Below are 13,195 nucleotides of genomic sequence, written 5' to 3'. Positions count from 1 at the left end.
GAAGCCTTCATTATGTCTTTGGCTGGAGGAAGAAAAAGTCAATACAGCAAAAATAAAAATGGATTTGAGACTTGGGGGGGCCTTCAAATACTATACAGCACGGCCAAACACAACTGAGATGTCAAGTTAGATGTTACTCACTGTTAACGTGTAATTCTGGTCCAATGAGGGGCAAATTTGTAATCAGTTTTGCTTTTACCAGTTGTAGGCTGACGGTCATTGATATCCACAAGGAAAGTGATGGCTAATTAAAAGTAAATATAAAAAATATGCTATTAATGTTTCAATGGCCTAGTTAAACAATAGTAGGGCTGATAAATACTGAAAAAGGGTATTTTTTTATGTATATGAGCTGCCGTCTCAACAAGGGAGAAAAAGCTTTTGGAGTTTTTTTTTTTTACATTTTGTTATCTTACAACCACAAACTACTATGTAAATGGAATTTAACAAAATGGACCAATACAAAGCAGTACGTAATTGTGAAGTGGAAGAAAATTCAAAATTGTTCTGTAATTACTTAACAAATCAAAAAAAGCATGTTGAGCATTTGTATTTATCCCCCTTTTACTCTGATGCCCATAAATAAAGTCCAGAGCCACCAACTACCATCAAAAGTTACCAAGCTGCATTTACACCAGCACTGTGTAGAGTACAACACACGGCATGCTGGGTAAAATACAACCAAAATAGACACACGTTTTGTGCTACAGTGGGCCTGGTGGACAAACGTCTGACCCCCCCTGACCCATTGTTGCCTTAACACCTATACGTTTACTTGCATTAATGCTTGCAAGCAATAATTTCCAATGATTGGGATTATGATTGGGATTTCTTTAGGATTCCGTTGAAAGTATTTTACAAATTTTGTGCAACAAAGGTTTCAGTGTCTTTAAAGCCTTTCTATTAGAATATTGCTGCAATGTTATTGTTTTGGAATGCTTTGCCTTACTGAAGCTTTTAAGAAAATCAAATTGGAATCGGTTCTCAACTGGTTTACCGGGTTAAATAAAGCTTAAGCAAATAAAGAAAGCTCTCATCAGAGCATCCGCTAAAAGCCCCAGCGAAAACTCTGAAGGACCTCCAGAAATCCACGGTTGATGAGGGAGAAACTGACATTGTTCAGGTGTGGATTCCAAAAATCTGACCTGTCTTTCTGAATGGAAAAAAGAAAGCCATTGTTAAAAAAAATGGTTTTTTTAACAAACATGTTTCTTCATGTTTGCCGTTTGCCATCAACCATTTGAACATGCAGAAGTACATGATCTGATCAGATGAGATAAAATGCGTGTCACACATTGGCAGCATTACACTGTGGCTATGTTTTTATACCTCTGCAAGACTTCGAGATATTTATAAAAAATAAAAATAACATCAAACAAAGGTGGGATTCTTTTTTCCACTTCACAACTATGCGCTACTTTGTGCATGTAAAAAAATGCTTCCATGCAGTTGTTATGTGATAAATTATGAAAAGGTTTAAGAGTTTTTCAAGGCACTGCAAGTGCTCAGAAATCTGCCCTTGCACAAGTTACATATCTTGTTTTATGTCATAAAAACCAAGCTTTGTCTATTGTGATTGTCTGTCACATCGGCATGAAACATGTAAAAATGCACTGCAATAAAGGGACAAGTAAAACTAAGATGGGACCCTGTTTTGGCATTTGGCAGTATGAGAAAGATATAACATTTACAACTGCATTGCTTCTTCCGAAGGAGTTGGGAGGGAGGCACAGATACATCTCTTCTTGGAGGGTTGAAACGAGGATAGAAAGAAACGGGAAAGAAATAATCCAAAAAACCACATCCAAACAGGATCAACGGCTGGCCATTGTGTCTCTCCCTGCTGAGAGTGTGAGAGGGGAGAGAGGAGAGAGCGAACTTTGTGGAGTTTGTTGGCCACAGAGCCAGAGCAGAGCCAAGCTGCACAGAGCTGCACAGAGCGCTGAGCCGGGCTGGGCATCAGGGGTGTCAGGGCTGAGGGGGCTGAGGGGCCAAGGTCTTCTCGCTGTGGGGGATATTAAGCCCTCTGATTAGATCTCATGGGCCGCGCATGGCAGACGTCTCCTTTACTACAGGCCCCAGCTCATCTTTATTTTGGCAGGGTGGTGCTCTCTGCAGGCTGCACTGCACCAATACTAAGCTGTTTGTGTAGGGAGAAAAAAAATAAGTTTATCCCTTCCCCCCCCCACCCTTCTTCCGTTCTCGTTTTCATTTATTTATCCGTCTAGCCTACATGTGCTCGTTTCTGCTTAATTTGAGAAATCACGACACAAAACCTTATGTGAGGGCTCTGAGGCGAAACAAACAAATTGGGAGTTGATGCAGAGCTGCAAGCAGATAGCTGTGAGTTCCAAGTTAAAGCTTAGTCCTCTGTTTTCTTCTTCTGTGTCTAAGTTGTCATGAACCTACCTTCACACAGCAGCAGCATGTGAGCTGCAACTAAACAACAAGCTAATTAAACTACCTTATTTGTCACACTTGTGTGGATTTTAAGGCAGTGCATCCTGTAGTTTTTCAAGTTTGTTCCTCATGTGGTGACATAAGTTGAAAAAAAAAACAGTGCACACACACACACACACACACACACACAGGACTTTCATCAGACACACTTTCTTCTGTTTTGTTTGTCTTAAGCACATATTCCCAATCACAATTTCCACACCAGCCCTCCCTACAGCTCCTAAGGGTGCAGGCAGACACTTCTAGCTGCAGGCTCCCCCACTTCTGAAACCTGTCAAATCTGTCCTGGGAGAGTCAGCCTCTCTCTCATCATCCAGGGGCTTATGGACCTCTCTCCATTTACCCTCCCTCCCTTACACAGCTCTCTTTTCCTCCTCCACTTCCCTCCTTTCATCTCACATCCAAACTTGCCAGTTGCAACCTTCTCAGCTTCCTTTAAGTTTTGTCTCCTTTTCTCCTCTACATTCGTCTGTCCTTATCTACTGTCTTTAACTTACTTTCCCTAATACTTTTCTCCAGTCTGTTTTTTTTTTTTTTTTTTGCAGTGTGATGCAGTCCTCTCGCCACTTCAACATCCCTTCTGCTCCCAAGAGTTTAGATTGGGGATAATCAGGTGTGTAGAAAGAATGACAATCACTCTTTGCCTCCCACTGCGTTTTGGGTCGCAAGGGGGCAGATCAAACCGAAACATGTGCACTGAGGGGGAATGGGCTTTTAAACAAAGAGCAACCTTGTTAAACGAGCGCGCTCAACAGCCCTGCCACCACCTAGTTTGATCAAAGTTTTGCTTTCATGTTTGGACTCATTCCATCTACTGAAGGCATCCTTTAAATCTACGAAAGTAATGTGTTTTAGTAACCCGGACATGCAGTAGTTCTGGTGTAGTTCAAGTAATTATCAACCAACTGTGAATGCAAAAAAAGGCAGCCCCCGTGAAAGTAACAAAATGTCTAAAAATTTACTTTGCAAAATAAGTTAATTTGTCTTCATACATGAGCATTTACAAATGGCTAACAATATTTAATATTTACATAAACCACTCAACGGGCAAAAGAAAAAACAAAAAAAAAAGTCACTCCTCTATTTTGGCTCAACAAAGGCAACTTAATGGTTCATGATTAGTTTTTCTTGATTAACAGCAATTGCATTAACTATTTATTAATCATTTATAAGAAAAGGTGTACTGGCAGTACTATTGCAAAGTGTGGTATAAATTTGTACCCCTCAAGGGGCTGAACACATGCATCCCACACATTAAAAATGTGTAAATGTATGGAAAGCATGTCTTATATTTGTTTAATTTTACAATTACGAACCATACTGTGTTGACATCACATCTCAAAGCTCAAGCAGCACAAGGGCTTTTCTAAGGCGCTGCACTAAAAAGATGTCCATGGAAATCCAGATCATAGAAATAAAGTACTGAGTCCAATTGTTAAAAAATAAAATAAAACAATTTTGTTTTTAGAACCCCTAGAGGTGTTGTATGTTTTGTCAGTTAGAAAGTTTGAAAAATAAAGTTTATGTCCAGCTAAATCAGGGACAAATGTCTTCTTTCTTTTATTTTCTTCGACTCAGCTTGAAGAAATATATTCAAGGACAGCTGTCAGCTAATATCTCAATTGCTCTGTTCCCTCCAAGTGCTCTGACTTCAGCTCGGCCTGCCTGTCCCCCGCATCCCCAACAGAGGGAGGCCTTTCAGTTCATCCTGTACTCTCCACCGCACGGCTTCCCGGCTACCACAGGCCTCTTCGCCCATCTGTCTGTCTGCTCCGCGACCGCTGTCCTGAGGGGGCACTCTGTCTCTACCTCTTTCCCTCTCCCTTCCTCCTAGCATCCCCCCCTTCTCTCTCTCTCTCTCCCTCTATCCCTCCTCTCTCTCATGTGCCGTGATCGATATGGACGCTGAGGGAGTGGGGGGACCTGTCTGTCAAAGACGGGCGCTGGAAAATGAAGGCTCAGATGAAGGAGGCATGCTCTGTATATTAAATGCCTGGACCCCTATGAGGGGTGGAGGGAGAGGAGTTTCAGGGTGGGGGGGTGAAATATCAATAGGCTTCTTCTAAAAGAGGCACAAGGCCAAAAACAGTGATGCAGAGTAGAGGAGGGGAGTGCATGGAAAGGAAGCTGTGAACTGAGGCGGATGAAGACGTTTGGGAAGGCGAAAAGATGCAGAACAGTAAGTAATGATATTAATTGATCTAACAAGCAGACATGAGGCAAATGAGTTTATTGCGCGATGGATGGATGAAGCTGGGGGCGGCGGAGGGGTTAGAGGAAGTAGGAAGAGGAAATGAGCTGGACCCAAAAAGTGTTAGGAAGAGTAAAGAGCTGAGAAGGGAGAAAGAGTGAAGAGCCGAAGTTAACGACTTTGCAGATTTCATTATAGAGATAGTTAACCCTGTTGACACTGAAGGAGGGCGCTATTCTCTCAGGAGGAGTCCGGTCCTTCCACCTCCACGCACAGAGACAGATGAGATCATTACAGCTATCAGCACCACTGCCATCCACAATTAGCACATCTCCTTTTCTTTCTCCGCTCCTCCATCCCCCCATCTCCCCTCAGCTCACACTGTCTTAGCCCCCCCCCCCACCCCCCCGCCCTCTCCCCGTCTTTCTTTCTCCCCCCCCTTTCACCTTGTGACACTTCTTTGGCCTTGATTTTGAGGCAATTTGACGAAACAAAAAGCCACATGGTGCAAACTGCTATCAGCTTTATACGGCTGGCTTGCTTGACCTTTCAAGACTCGTTTAGAAGCTACAGTGCCTTGAAAAAGTATTTGTATCCCTTGAACTGTTTCACGTTTTTTGGCGTTAGTACTTACTTTTTGTATCTTCTGTGAAAAAAACAAAAACAAAAACAAACAAACAAAAAAAAACTTAAAGTAGAACATAATTGTGAAGTGGAAAGATTTTTTGCAATAATTATTTTTTTTAAATTAGAAACTAAAATGTGTGAGATGGAAAAGTAATTAGAGAAAAGGCAGAAAGTCCAGTTTTAAGTTTGCAGATAACCCAGCAAACATTGTGAAGATTTTTTTTTTCTTTTTCATGTTGTACATACAACATGTTGTGTTTGGAGGAAAACTAATACACACATACACCATGGAGTGGGGATGTTTCATGTCAGCAGGGACATAGAAACTGTTCAGAACACATGGCACAATGGATGAACTTAAATAAAGGAAGAAAGCCTGTTAAAAGTTACAAAAGACTTCATACGGGGGTGGAGGTTCACCATTCCAGCAGGACAAAATCCCTAAAAATACAACTATATCAGTGGCTTGGAGCATGTTCATATTCAATATCAGAATATATTTGACCCTATTGTGAGAATTTCTGGTAATGTTTTTAAATGGTTGCTAGCTGTTCTCAATATGACAGAGCGTGAGCTATTTTTCAAAAAGAACTGAACAAAATCTTCAGTCTCTAGATGTGAACATGGAGACGAACCCCAGAAGACATGCAGCTGTGACTGCAGCAAAATGGACATGTGCTAAGAATTGACTCAGTGCTTGTTAAGTATACCTACTACGCCTTGTAGCATTTTATGTAAAAATAGCTATAAACTATGTTGCACATTTCAATTATGCACTGCCTTGTGTTGATCTATCTGATAGAAACCCCAACAAAATAAACTAAAGTTTATTGCTGTCACGTGACTAGAGTTAACAATGACAAATTTCCCATTTATATTTTCTTTTTTCATTAATTCATTGGATTTGTCTCCAAGGTATTGTGCAAACCTGTAAAGCAGACTGGACACTTGAAGGTTCCCCCCATGCCCTCGAAGCTGTGCTCAATCAGGTGGCATTGAAGCTTCGCCGGTGAGTCGAATGACTGACTACAGAGCTTGCATTCATGGTTCAGTCCTTCCTCTGCGGAGAAGAAACAACACAAACACACAGAGAACCATGAGTGGAAAAATAAACAGAGCATGAACGGCTGGGGAGCAGCAAAAGGTCTCACTCTGGTCTTAACCCTAACACCAACAGTTTTTTTTTATTTTATTTATTTTTTTCTTCTGTCTGAGATTTTCCTGATTCAAACAGGAAAAAAAAAAAGAACACGTGACCCTGTCCCGTCAGACTTTAACTGAATAACCAGCTGGGGTTTTAATTGTTCTCACTAAAGATCGTGGTGTACGTCATCCTTTTGATTAACTTGCACAAAATAATTATTTATTTTTAGAATTTGGTAATTAAAATAACATCAAAAGAGGTTTAGATAGATGGAAAGGGATTTGAGATTCGTAGAATCAGAATTTCCACTCAAGAGGATATTTTTGTTAAGATCTTTCTATAATAATATCTTAATATCATCTGTCTCCAGTTTGCTTTTTTAATAGGCCTGAATATTACATTAAAATTATATTATTAATGAATATAGTGATGGCTACATCAATTGAGATCAACCCCTGGTTTCCTACTATTCTCTTACTTTTTAATCAACTTGATGATGTCTCTAGCACTCTGACTGTTCAGAGGAGTTAGATCTAGTGTTGGCACAAGAGACACCGAAGATCTTGTTTTATTAGTTTCAAGCATTGATAAAATATCCGGCACATGAAACATGGTATAATAAACCATCAAATTGCGATACTGCACTCTTTAGTGCTACAATGCTAACAACATGTTAAAATGCAACCGGATGCCGTGCGACTGCTGGATTACAGACGCATAAATCCAAGTTCATTTCAAAAACTCTACCAATAACATTTAAAGATTTCACAACTGTAAACTGTGCACTTTTATTTGGAGCAACCCGCTGACTCAGATTTCTAGAAAAAGTGCTCCTCTCCACTGTGTCAATAAAAGTGCTTGACACTCTGCCACAGGGCCAGACCGTGCACCATCAAACTCCTGGCAGAGCCCATCACTGCAGGTCTGGGGGCAGGGTGGATGCCTCAGGGGCTCATCCAGGGTTTATCCCCAGGTCTCCACAGCCCACTGCCCACCACAGAGGCCCTGGGTACCGGGAGCAAGTATACATAATCAAGCTAAACAGCTGTGCGTGGCCATGTCCAAGCAGAAAGTTTATTGTGCGTGTGCCATTTGCCAAATTAGGTAGAATGAAGCAACTTAAAAACCAGACAATAGCAACCATAAATGTAAAACATCAATCCTTTTTATAATTTTACAGCAGGATGTAAGGCTATTATTGCAATCTTTTTTTTCACTGTCAATTTATTAGTACATATGTATTTTCCTTTTTAGTGTTCGCAGTAAGGCTTTTAGACAAAGTAATGGCATCTGTAAAGAAAAAAAAAAAAAATAGCTGCCATCACAGTTTCTTTGGCTTCGATTTGATGGTGAGTGCATGTGACAACTGGATCCTTAATACTCCAGCAAAAAAAAAAAAAAAAAAGGAAATTGAAACATTTCCTGCAGTGATGGAAGAAACATTGAGAAAGTATATACACACACTGAACTTTTATATTATAGTGCCTTTTTGCCAGATTTTCCCTTGCATCATTTCTCAATAACATAAGTATATATTTTCTACCGAGCTTCTGATAACATGTTTACTGCATGGAAACAAGCGGCAAGCACCATACATCGCCGTGTTCTCACAGACATCTCTGCTTGACAGGCAAAAACCTATCAAAGTAGTTCAAAAGGGAGCGAGTCAGTGTTGTGTTTGTTGCGATCATGTATTTGACAGATGAGTTACTCTGTACCCTACATGTGCATCTGAGTGTAGCACCAGGTATCAGCGAAAGGTGGGGGATGGGGGGGAGGAGGTGCAGGGGAGGGTAGCGCGAGTGCATTCATGCAGCCGTGCAAGAGGATCGCTGTTCTCTTTGATCGCCACTGTTTGCCTATCTGTGTTAGGATGTGCACACTTGAGGTCAAGTTCGCCGCAGCTTACGCCGGACCCACTCCTCCACCATATGCGCAGCCCTCATTTGACCCTTGTACACAATGCCGTCCCTTTAGAGACCTGGCCTGTTTCATTATGCAGATAACTCCGCACCTGCATGACTGACCTTGTGCGAGCAAATGTCTATGTTGGTGTCTGTAAGCAGGTGCATGAGGCGAAAGCGGAGGCAGGAAGTTGAAATACTTCAATTTTAAAGGACAAGCCTGGTGCTTTTGACAATCAGAATTGAAAAAGAAAAAAAAAATAGTGGTACTTGGTGGTATATCAAATGAAATGGTATATGGAGCAGAATAATCACTGGCACGTGTCACTGGTAGAGTGAACTCTGTGGCCCATACTTAGTTTCTCTCGACATATTCACCATGTTTTACACTTACACTTAAGCAGCATATACTACTGATGAGTTTTAGACGTAAACTTTTACACAGATTAACGTTAAAAATGTCTAATTTGGAGCCACATTTTTTTCTGACTGAAGAAGCATAAAATATAGACAATTGTTGAAATATATTTGAATCATAAAGCATTTAAATCTTGTTCTTTTTTGAGAGGTGAGAGGTGGACTGAATGTGAAGATTTAGGCATGCAGAAGGACACCAGATGACATACTGAATGCTGGTACTCAATATTCATCAGGAAGGTACAAAATGTGGATTGACGCGTCATATTGGCATAAAATCCCACGACTGACAGCTCCATGTTTATGCTGGGAAGTATGAAATGCAGAGGCACAGCAGACAGACGAACTACAACCACAACTACAGCTGTAAGAAACAATGAAAAGGTAAATGAACAGAACTTGATGTCATGTGGAGGCAATTATTGATTTTTATATTTAAAAAAATATATATAATAATAATAACAAAAAACAATTATACTAGTGAATTTAAATTCTAGATAATTCCAGCAAATCTAACAAGCAACAATTAATGGACAGAGGACAAGCGTTCAGATAAAGTTAGTCTAAGTGATTGCAGAGCAGGTTATGCTGTGTTCGGCCGCTGATGCAGCCTTCAGGACTGGGTTTGTATTCCGCAAAGTAGCAGAGGCTGAATCAGGCTGGCAGCCTGTTTCTTAGTGAGAGCCAAGGGAGGAAGTCAGCTTCCTCACCCCTATAGCTGCCTCATTGGGCTGAGGTCACTTCCTTTTGCCCCCCCAGCCCTTCTCCAGGCCTGCCCAATCAGCAAGGCCCTGTGTGGGCCCCCACCCCTCTTAGAGCACCGTGCAGACTCTGGATATAGTTACAAGGCCACGGGGGACTGTCAGTTCTCTCTCCCTTTCTTTCGCTATCCTCCTCTCTCCCTCCTCCCATTCTGTTTTTCCGAGTCTCCCGGGTGTTCTTCGCTGCCACCACCCTGTCCCCCTGCACTCCTAAGAAAATCCTTTAGATGAGAACTGCTCCTGCGTCTGCTCCCTCTAAGCATCCCTGACACCAGCAAAGTAAGCCCATCTGCATATCCACAGGGTCTCGCGTTCCTGGGGCTCATGGTTTATGTATTTCACAACTCCTTAAAACACAAACGCCTAATATCTCTCCCATGTGGAGGACAGGAGAGGGAGAGGGGAAAACTACTTTCACAAAGAATGGTCTCTATTTCTCTGTGCTGTTTACTTTTTTATCCAGCCAGAGAACTGCGTGCTGTTGAAGGTTGTTGGGGAAGCAGGGTCTTGCGGATCTGGCTCCTGTAGTTTAGCAGAGTAAAAATTGATGCAGGCAGAGTTTACCGAGCATGGTGTGTTAACTTTAGCTCAAGTATTCACAGTGCTTGAACTTTTTGAAATTAAAGCAACCCATTGTAGTTCTTGCTCTATGTTTTTGGTTAGTCCACTGCCTTTTGGGTGAACTCAAGGCTTTTACAGCATCTAACATGTGGATTTCCTCCTGTCATTGCAAATATAGATTTTCTTAATTTATTCAAATCACAGCTCAAAACACTTCAACCCATCTACAGTTAACATTAGCAACATTTTTTTTTAAAAAAGAGCAAGGCAATATTTTGAAATATAAAAGTTATAAAAAAAAAAGTTTGTTTTAGTATTGACAATTATGACAACAGGTGAAATAATTCATGGCATATAATTTCTTTTGCACAGAACTGTAAAGGTTGAAATAACTACCTAATGATGAGTAACAGACTAAAAATAAAGTAACCAAAGGTAACCTTAATTTAAGACGACAGTGCGTAATTAAGTACAAAGCAGGGGCATTGTTTAATTAAAAAACATAAAAAAAATCTCCCTCATCTTATTCTGTTCCAAAGTCATCACTGTCCCTCACTACTTTTAAACAATTCTGCTGAGAAGCAGTTTGAATTAGAGCGCTTCGTTTTCCACGAGAAAAATCTGATACTTAGATTTACTCTCCTCTCTGGGGCACAGTGAACGCTTCTCTGAAGCTCACTATTAGAGGGACCCCAGTTGCTTGTGCGTCGCCAGAGTAGATGATATTAAGGACATCAATCTGGGCACTTCTTCTTGCAGAGAGTAATGAGCAAACAAGTGGGGGAACAAATTGAGAATATTTAGTAGACTTGAATGGGCTGTTTCAGAAGAAGCGGAGAGGGAGCAGACGTAGCGATCAAAGCTTGTCCTCTCAAACTAACAGGCCAAAGCGCGGCTGAGTATCTAAAATGTCAAACGTTGCAATAAAAGGAAAGGAATACCTGCTTTGGATGAGCATGTTTTATGAGGAACTCCGCCTTTGCCTCACCATCTGTCTCCTACTTTTCAGCCTGATGTTGGAGTTATGTGTTAATAAACCAACAAGAACTGCTGTTCAGCAGACTCACTGCTGTACACACAAGCCACTGCAGGATGCTGGATGGCAGCAGAAGAGAAAGCTTCGGGCCTGTAAACAGTAGGTGGGTTTACTTCGTCTTCTCTCCACGGGAACTATCCATTAACTGATAATGGGGGGAAAATCTGCGTGATTAAGGCCCAGGGAATTATGGGTGAATACAAATTGACTCCACCTCCGTGTGGTGCGCTCTCTTGAGGTAGAAGCACTGCTCATAAGGCAAGAGCTCATTTCAGAAGTACTATGTGGCCCATTAAGGACCGGGGGAATGCAGAGTATGGGGGTGGGAAGGTGGTAGGTGGGAACTCAGAGGGATGGACTCCCCCTGGACCAAAACTGATTGGAGAACTGGTGCCTACGGGAGAACATTTTTAATACCGTCTTCCTGCCTCCACAGTTTAAGAGGAGCAGAGAGAATCAAGTTAGAGAATTTGTTTTTTTTTTTCATTGTCTTGCAAAACTATCCGCACACATTCAACTTGTTCTCAGTTTGTAAGATTGCAAGCAGCAGAGTCATGTTATTTTGACTGTTTTATGTGGAAGCACAACACAAAGTGGGGCATTTTTTTAAGTGGAACAACAAAAATAAATAAAATAGTTTTTTAAAAATTAATTATAAATAATAATTTAAAAGGTCTGGTGTATTCAGTCCACTTTACTTTGACACCCCTACATAAAGGTGGTTATTAGAGAACAATAGAGAACAAACTGAATGCATTTATATAGCAGGGAGAGGAATCCTGGTCAGCGTTTAAGAAAGGATGGACAGAGCAAAATGGAAGGGGCAAAACTGGAAGAAGAGCAATTTTAGGTCACAAAAGATTAAGGTTTGGACGACACCCTTGCAGCAGAATGACATTAAACTTACAGCTCATGTTGCATTTCTTTAGATCCAACCATAATAACTTTCTAGTATCAATACTTCTGCGTGTCACTTTCATTGTGACATATTAAGTAAAATGTCCTAATTTACAAAATGTATGACAATATCATTATATAACATAAAGAGGAAGGGATATGTGTTGATGCGTCAACTCATAAAAGTGAAAATACTGGAGAATGCTGGAGGACGACTGCGCCAGGAAAGGATAAGCTTTAGTGCCGTAAAGACGGAGGACGTAAAATGCATTTTCTGTTCTGCGAGAGGAAGGTACAGATAAGGTAACCCAGGTCGTGAAGCTCTCATGATCCTCTCCCAACTTTGGATTATTTCCAACCTGCAGAGGGAGAAGGAGGGGTGAGGCTGTGACATGTCAGCAGTGACGCCCTCACACAGCAAGAGCAGAGGATTGTGGGGGAACGAGACTCTGAGACAATGTCAGCTCTGATGCATGGCAGCTCGTTGGAGGTGCTAATCAGAGCAGGGCTAGGCCCCTGCTAGGATCAGGCGCGCTCTGCCTACATTAACCGCTTCACAGCTCCCCTGGCTACCAGGCCAGAGGCAGAAACACCAAAGTGACAGGTTTTTGTGTTGAGATAAACATGTGTAACGCTTCAACGGCTGTTACAAAGGGTTTAGCCAAGTAGAACACCTTTTGGATTTCACAAAACATGAGGGACAAAATCGTGAGGACACTTTCTCCTTTTTCCACAAACACACCAAGTAAATTTATTTTTTTTTTCTATATAGACAGCATTCATCTTTTCCCACCCTATCTTCTCTTTAAAACAATTTAAGATTATCTAATCTCAGAATGGCATAACAAGAGATAAATTCAGATTTGTTTTAAACAAGTTTAGAAAACAAACCAAACAAATACCACATGTAACATATTAAAGTAGCTTTCCATTACAACGTAATGCATTATAGAATTACTACAGCCCTTTTGGCTTGTTTTCCATTGGTCAAGTCAAATGGTGGTGATGTGTTTTTATTTTAAATATTGTACCAACACTTCTTAATTTAAACAAACACGTACCCCCCTCTTTTTTGTTAATGTTTGTCTATTTATTTATCACAAACAGAGCTAATGTATATAGTTGTCCAGTGTTTCAAACTGAACATGTCTCTGCATTGCACATTCAACAACTAAGCACTTTTTCTATGACAGGAAG

At 41.0% G+C, this 13,195-nt stretch overlaps 1 protein-coding gene across 2 annotated transcripts in view; it reads right to left on the bottom strand.

Moving 5' to 3' along the window:
• The window catches only part of znf521 (zinc finger protein 521), a 114,574-nt gene that overhangs the window by 18,773 nt on the left and 82,606 nt on the right, over positions 1 to 13,195 (bottom strand). For both annotated transcript variants that reach the window (XM_088014856.1, XM_088014855.1), the window contains exon 6: positions 6,207 to 6,338. In XM_088014856.1, coding sequence (XP_087870982.1) covers positions 6,207 to 6,338 — 132 coding nt within the window. The remainder of the gene's footprint in view (positions 1 to 6,206; positions 6,339 to 13,195) is intronic.

This window comes from Poecilia mexicana, unplaced genomic scaffold (assembly GCF_051168715.1).
Source record: "Poecilia mexicana isolate PSO_F unplaced genomic scaffold, ASM5116871v1 scaffold_17, whole genome shotgun sequence".
Classification (NCBI taxonomy): domain Eukaryota; kingdom Metazoa; phylum Chordata; class Actinopteri; order Cyprinodontiformes; family Poeciliidae; genus Poecilia; species Poecilia mexicana.
This window is presented reverse-complemented; position numbering and strand designations above follow the sequence as displayed.